Source organism: Lipotes vexillifer, unplaced genomic scaffold (assembly GCF_000442215.2).
Source record: "Lipotes vexillifer unplaced genomic scaffold, Lipotes_vexillifer_v1.1 scaffold76, whole genome shotgun sequence".
Taxonomy (NCBI): Eukaryota; Metazoa; Chordata; class Mammalia; order Artiodactyla; family Lipotidae; genus Lipotes; species Lipotes vexillifer.
The window spans coordinates 3,021,929-3,029,435 of record NW_006773751.1 but is presented as its reverse complement, the minus strand read 5'-3'; the positions used below and the strand labels follow the sequence as shown (position 1 = coordinate 3,029,435).

Here is a 7,507-nt window from a genome sequence, read left to right as displayed (position 1 = left end):
TGTAGGGAATTAGCTCATTTGATGGCTATTATTTTGTAGAGGTAGAGAGCAAAGAAAGCATTACTTTCCTTAACTTTTTATTTTGAAATAGTTTTAGATTTACATAAAAGTTGCAGAAATGATCCAGAATCCCCCAGATTCCTCAATTATTAATACTTCTGAATCATTTGAGAACAGGTTGCAGACATGAATATCCATTACAGTATTATATGCTCCCTTAAGACTTCAGTGAGTATATCCCAACTACCAGCACACTCTCCTACACAACAGCATTCAACCATCAAAATCGAGATGAATGTTGATCCAATATTGCTATCTAATTCATAGATCCTATTCAGATTTTGCCACTTGTCCATGTAATGGCCTATGTACATCCAGGATTCAGTCTAGGATATTGCATTCAGTTGCATGATTAAGATGGTGAGTGTCTGCAAGGTTTCTCCAGTATTTTATACTTACTAATAAATAATTACTGAGTACTTTGTAGGGAGAAACTCAAAACTGTATAAATATTCTATCCTCATGAAACTTTTGCCCACCAGTTTTAGAATTCATTGGTAATTCTTACCCGAAATCAGTTACTAATGTGATAGTTGCCAAATGGTGATTTGCTAATTCTGTCATTTCTTCTAGACTTACTGGTTGCCATTCTTTTGATGAGTAGAGCTCCCGTCGCCCTGCCCCACTTTTGTTTACTTACTTATTTTATTTATATCACTATGAACACGTAGACTCTTAATTTACTCAGTTACAATTTGTTACTATTATTATTTATTTTGATGCTCAAACTATCCCAGATTTGGCCAGTGGGAACCCCTACAAACTGTCTCTTGTGTTATTTGGAATGTCCCCGTCATTCTCTGAGTGTCTCCTTACAGCTGGCATAGCAGTATGACCCAGGCTCATCTTGTACTTTCCCTGCCCCTGCCCTAGGGGTCATCTGTTTCTCCAGGGAGCCCTGGTTCCTTTTAATATAGTATTAAAATGATATTTAGAAACTGATATGTGAGTGTGTTCATTACTACCTGAGTGTTATTGTTTCCAGGTTTTCTAAAGGGGCAAAATATGTATATATGTATATATATATATATATATATATATATATATATACACACACACACACATAGGCAAAATATATATATATATATATATATATATATATATATATATATATATATACATGCATATGTATATATATATGCATACATGTATACACACAAACATTTGTACTTTCTTTTATATCTCTGTGTTTTAAAACCATCAATTCAAATCAATATCTCCAGTTCTAATTCAACACTGCAGGATTTACTCTGGCCTTCTCTCTTTTTATATGTTAAACTCCCTTCTCCATCTATGAGAAACCTGGTTCCCATTATCCTCAGTCTGTTTACTCATTTGCTCTAGACCCTACTCCCCACTCCATATGTAACCAAAGTCCTGGCCAATCTGCTGAAGGAGAAGAGGACATTACTTAAAGTGAGTTCAGAAAGATACTTGTGACAGTAGTTGACTTCTGGGAGAGATTAGGTAGAAGGGACAGAGAGGGAAAGGGAGACTTAACTTTTTCGTATATATCCTTTTGTACCTTTTGAATTTTTTTACACCATGTGCTTTTATTTCCTATACAGAAAATAAATAAAGATTTAAAAATAAGCTCAGGATCTTTGTTTTCACACAGAGCTGCTCTCTTCTTCATTGTTTGGGGAGAATTTGGAGTTATCCTTTTTCTGTAAGTGTATATGGTTCCATTCTCTCCTTTAGGAAATAATACTTGTTTCTATGGGAAGTGTTATTATTGCCGAGAAACAGAGCCAGCCTGTGCTGATGGAGACACGATGGAGGGGTCTGTCACGCTTTGGCTTCCAGATGTGTGGCCTCTACAGAAACACCGACACCCATGGGGCAGGACTTACCGAGAGGGCAAATTAGCCAGGTAAATGCTCCTGTGAGCCACTACTTCATTCTCTCCTGTGCCTGGACAGGTGCCAACCCTGTGTAGGAGCCAGGGTTCTGTCCAAGACTAAAAAGGACTATGGGGGGGTTCAGGGGGAAACCTGCTAGTCAGGGACTCTCTCTTCTCTGTGTTTTAAGCAATGTTACGTGTGGTGCTGGCACTCAGTGAACAACCCTGGTGATGCTGCTTCCCTCCAGGTGGGAGTATGATGAGAGCTACTGTGACGCTGTGAAGAAAACGTCCCCTTATGACTCCGGCCCTCGCCTCTTGGACATCATCGATACAGCTGTATTTGATTACCTGATTGGCAATGCTGACCGCCATCACTACGAGAGTTTTCAAGACGATGAAGGCGCTAGTATGCTCATCCTTCTCGATAATGCCAAAAGGTAGGACGAGCAGGACTCTCCTTGTCAGTTAGGGGTCCTGTGTATACAAGAAGAATGCTTTCTGGGGTATCCTGGAAAACCTCCAGAACAGTCTCAACAGAAGGCATCCTTCTTGTTTCCACTCGGAGTCTTTGCCATTGGCCCCCATCCTTCCAACTTGTTCAGAGTTTGTACTCCTTTCACCTTCAGGGATCTGAGGACTTTAAAAAAGTGGAAAACTCATTTTTTCCAAAGAGTCAAAGAGTATGATTCTCTTCACAGACAACTGGAAACCAAGGTCTTCTATTTATTGCTACTTACATCATTCTTTCTTGACTAGGATGTTTAGAATCTTGAGAAATACAAAGTTAATGGAACATGAAATTTAGCTGTTGTTAAATTATTCTATCCAAAGGTTCATACAGTTTAAAAAATTAGTTTATGTGATAGGATGTTTTTGCTATTTTTATGGCAGTCTAGGCCCAGATTTTTTCTATTATGAGTAGGAGAGCAGTTAGTTGCTTAGTAATTATATATAAAGACAAGTTACTTTTATCTTGAATAAGACAATTTTATTAATTTTGAATAAATGGAATGTCCTTATTTAGGCCTGAGCTATTTGAAGAGCACATTGTATTTTCAGTTTGCACTCTGCATTCTTCACGGTACCCAGTTAAGTGCCACACTTTTAGTTACACATAATAAATGTTTGCTAAATAGAATACTTCCTTGGAGCTGGAATTGTCCAGGCTCTGAATCACTATTGGGTTTTTTGGTTGATTTTTGGATTTTTGAATTTTATTTTTTATACAGCAGGTTCTTACTAGTTATCTATTTTATACATATCGGTGTATATATGTCAATCCCAATCCCCCAATTCATCCCACCACCACCGCCCCCCCCGCCGCTTTCCCCACTTGGCGTCCATACGTTTGTTCTCTACATCTGTGTCTCTATTTGTGCCCTGCAGACCTGTTCATCTGTACCGTTCTTCTAGGTTCCACGCATATGCGTTAATATACGATATTTGTTTTTTTCTTCCTGATTTACTTCACTCTGTATGACAGTCTCTAGATCCATCCACATTCCTTTTTATGGCTGAGTAATATTCCATTGTATATATGTACCACATCTTCTTTCGAATGGATAAAGAAGATGAGTCACTATTGTTAACGTTGGTTGCTGAGAATAAGCTGAGACATGGACACTCAGTGAAGAATGCTTAGGCAGCATTTGCTAAGGAGGCCACCACCTCATACTGAGCACTAGGTGCCTCATACTCCATGAAAGGGGGTGACAGCTACAGAGAGTGAGAGGCCAGCAAACATTGCCTCTCCCATTCCCAGCAAAGCAGGTAGTGACCAGTGCTATGTATTTCATTTTCATTTATACTATATTTTCAGTTCCTGAATATCTTTATCCTTACTTGTAAAACTGATCATGTGCTCTGGAAATACACATCGAAATAATTGCCTTTGCCTTTTATTATTTGAGGGCCTGCTCTGTGCTGAGGGCTACCAGACCCTCCAGCTATTAAGGTGAGCTTCTAGGAAAAGAGTGGAAGGTTGACAGTTTTTCCAGAATCCGTTCTCCTTTTCTAACTCGGAATTACTAAGAGCATTTTTACATCTGCTTTGAATCACGGTTTTCTCAGCCTCTGTGAGCAGTTTTTACAGTTTGAATCTGACCATATACTTTCTTGTAGGGAACACGATAATCTGAGTCTTTTTCTGATTGGTAATATTAAAGTAGAACAAGTATAACTTCTTTTTACAGGTAATGACCTTCTGCTTGTTTGCGAGAACCTGATATCAGTAGCCTTTATTTCTCTACATACCCTTAAAACCTTCTCAGGTTTGGGGGTCTTCAGGTTCTCCCTTGGTCTGTGGACTCCATACCGTGTTAGGAGGGTTATGCTTCAACACCTTGCAATATCCTGGCAGGAGAAAGGATCCTTGTAAAGAAGTATATTTGTTGTTTGATGCTGCAGTACAAGCTGTTAGGTATCCTGTGTCTAATTGGTCATGCCCTGTTTATTTTTAATTTAAGTGATTTGAGCTGTGGGAGCATGAAATTATCCAGGATCACATTCAGGTTTCTTATGAAATTTGTTCTTGCTTTGATGCTAAGAAGGGGACGGGTGCTTCCACCTAATTCACTAACTTTTCATTTAATTTTCAGCTTTGGGAACCCCTCGCTGGATGAGAGAAGCATTCTTGCCCCTCTCTATCAGTGTTGCATGTAAGTTATGCAGTCAAGTACATTTGCCTGCATTGCCTTCCTTTCCAGGCTCAGGTAACAGTACATCAGTTTGCTTGGCTTTAAAACTTCCTAATACCTGAGCAGTGCTTTTCATGCTTTTCTAACCCCGAACCTCCTGGAGATCCTGAGCTGTAGGGGATCAGGGAAAGGTTTCCACAGCAGGTAGCCCAAAGCTCAGAATGCATTTTGAGTTTTGTATGAATAGAAATTTTCAGTTTATCCAATAATGTATATCCATGTTTGTTTTAATATCAGAATATAGTCCTCACTCCTCCCCACCCAAAATCTAGTGCAACCCATGCCCCTAGTTGCTGTACTATGTTTACCTTGTGGTTTCAAGTCCTCTCACTCACCACCACAACCCACCTGTGGTTTGCTTATCTCAGTTTGAAATTGTGTAAACCAAAAGTAGCTTTCTCCATAGGTATTTAGTAATTGATTTTTTAAAAGTCTGTATTAGATAACAAATAAATTAAAAAGTAAATCAAGAAAATGAGATAAAGACTGGGCTCTCAGGAGCTCCTTTTCAGGTCTTCATTGCCAGTATGATTTAAAAGCATGAGCACTAAGAATCAGCTGGGACCCACTATGCTTGGCTACACAGAAGTGCAGGTCCAGGAGAGCCGCTTCCTACTGCTCGGCTCCCAGAGACACACTGATCATGTGAGACTGCCTCTTCTGGCGACTGGTCTGTTTTACTTTTCTTTTCTTTCTTTTTTTCATAACAACAATATTCTGCAGAAAGTGTTTACCTAGGCAACCCTTAATTATCTTCATTAATATTGGGAAGCAGTGATACATCCAATCAAAACCTGTATCTTTGAAGGAAGATGTTTTTGTTTTAATAGTACTATCAGTCTGGTCCAGTCAGGAGATAGAAAAGACATGGTGGGTTAAACAGGAAAGTTTAGTATAAGAATTATTAAACTCTTTCATACAAGAGTGACTATAAAAGAAAACTAGAGCTGAGGGAGAGTACCCAAGGAAGAACAAACTTGGAAGGGGATCCCCCTCCCCAAGCCTGGGATTTTGACCTCAGTGGAGAAGGTATAGTTCAGCCCACTGAATAGCAGAGAAGTGTGCTAGTTTGCAGGTGCTGGGAGTGCAGGAAGCAGCCCTCCAGAATGCAGGCAGGGTACAGGCAATCAGCAGGTGGTAGCATGGCATACCGAGAGAGCAACAACTCAGTAGAAACCCTCCAGGCTACAGGCAAGGCTTATCTGTGGGCCTGCACAGGGAATTGGGGCACCAGCATTGGTGCGTGGCTTTGGGGGCTCTGGTTTCCATGTCAAGAGGGCCTTAGGAAAGTTATTACCAAGCCAGGCCAAGGCCGCAACATCATGGTGGGCCTACCTGTTCTGGAAATGTGGCCAAGGCAGAGTTTCATTTGATGACTTTCCCCGCACAGTACTGACCCACTCACTGTACAGCAGCCAGAAGCGTCTGGAGAACCTCTTCCTTCTGCAGTCTCCTTCCAGTGTCCTCTACCGAGAAAGCCTAAGAGGAGAGATGCTTAAAGGACCTCTGTCCATTATAGCAGGGCATATATGAAGAGTGAATTTGGAGCTGAGAGGCAATCAAGTGATAACCTTCGTCACACAGGGGGAACTCTAATGCTCTAGGCACTTGTAGTATTTTTCAGAAGAGTAAAACCACACTGCCTCTGTGCTTGTCCATCCCTGCCATGCTTTATCCGAAGATCCTTACTTTCTTACTTTTTAAATGGTTGCAGAACAAGTTGCCTGCCTCATGCAGAGTCAGACTTTAATGCATACCTAGTAATTCCCACATTACCCACAGGGAGGTAAATACTTTTTTTCTAAGATAACAAGAGATCCTCTTTAGTTGGTAAAATAATTGAGAAAAATAGGTGTCCTTAAACTTTTTCTATTTATAATATTAATGCTAGAATCTTTAATTAAGAAACATGAAGGAAATTAAAGTTAAATTACTTATTAAGATGTAAGGATAACTCCTGTTAACACTCTAGTGATTTCATTGTAATCGTGTGTGTATGTTTGTGTGTATGCTTATACACACGTTTTCTTTCCCCACAGGTTTGGAGTAAAAGAGTGTTTTCCCTCCAACTATTTTCCCTGACTCAATATTATATCATGGGCATCTCCCCATATGCCACTGAATTTTCATAACTGCTTTTAATGGCTGCATGGTATTCCCTTGAATGGATAAGCCATAATTTATTTAACTATTTCTCAGTTGTTGGACATTCAGATTGTTTCACATTTTTCCTGTTACAAATAGCACTGCAGTGAACCTGCGTAAATATTGTATATATTTCTCATTAATTACCGAGAAAGAAATATTAAAATGTGGTAATGTTACTTACTCACAATGTAGAGGTACTTCTAAAACAGAAATGATTTTTCTAGTTGAGATATTTTACATAATTATTTCTTTACTTTTGTCTGTCATGCGGGCTTTAATCTCTATTTGATAGTGAGAGGTTTTATGTAACCTGTCCTAAAACTTTTTTATCCCAGCATTAGGGTTTCTACCTGGAACAGACTGAACTCCCTGAAGAATGGTGTGCTGAAGTCTGCCTTAAAATCTGCCATGGCCCATGACCCCATCTCCCCAGTGCTCTCGGATCCTCACCTAGACGCTGTGGACCAGCGGCTCCTGAGTGTCCTGGCCACCGTGAAGCAGTGCACTGACCAGTTTGGGATGGACGCAGTGCTGGTGGAAGACAGGATGCCTCTCTCCCACTTGTAATTCTCCACAAAATAAGTGAAACTTCTTTTTACAAAGATAGAGAAACAGCACAATCAATTCCGAATGGTATGAGGTGGATTGGAAATGGCCAGCAGCACATTCTGGTGATAGGGGACAGGGTGGCCTTGGTGTTTGCTGTTGTAGAAGTTGAAGCAAAGACTACAAGTTTCAGACCACGGAGCTGTACCTG

General features: G+C 40.1%; 1 protein-coding gene across 1 annotated transcript in view; it reads left to right on the top strand.

Moving 5' to 3' along the window:
- The window catches only part of FAM20B (FAM20B glycosaminoglycan xylosylkinase), a 26,096-nt gene that overhangs the window by 18,288 nt on the left and 301 nt on the right, over positions 1-7,507 (top strand). Inside the window, exons 4-7 of the mRNA XM_007448526.1 lie at positions 1,762-1,933; positions 2,152-2,343; positions 4,504-4,563; positions 7,086-7,507. The exon at positions 7,086-7,507 is cut by the window's right edge and continues 301 nt beyond it. Coding sequence (XP_007448588.1) covers positions 1,762-1,933; positions 2,152-2,343; positions 4,504-4,563; positions 7,086-7,317 — 656 coding nt within the window. The 3' untranslated portion in view covers positions 7,318-7,507. The remainder of the gene's footprint in view (positions 1-1,761; positions 1,934-2,151; positions 2,344-4,503; positions 4,564-7,085) is intronic.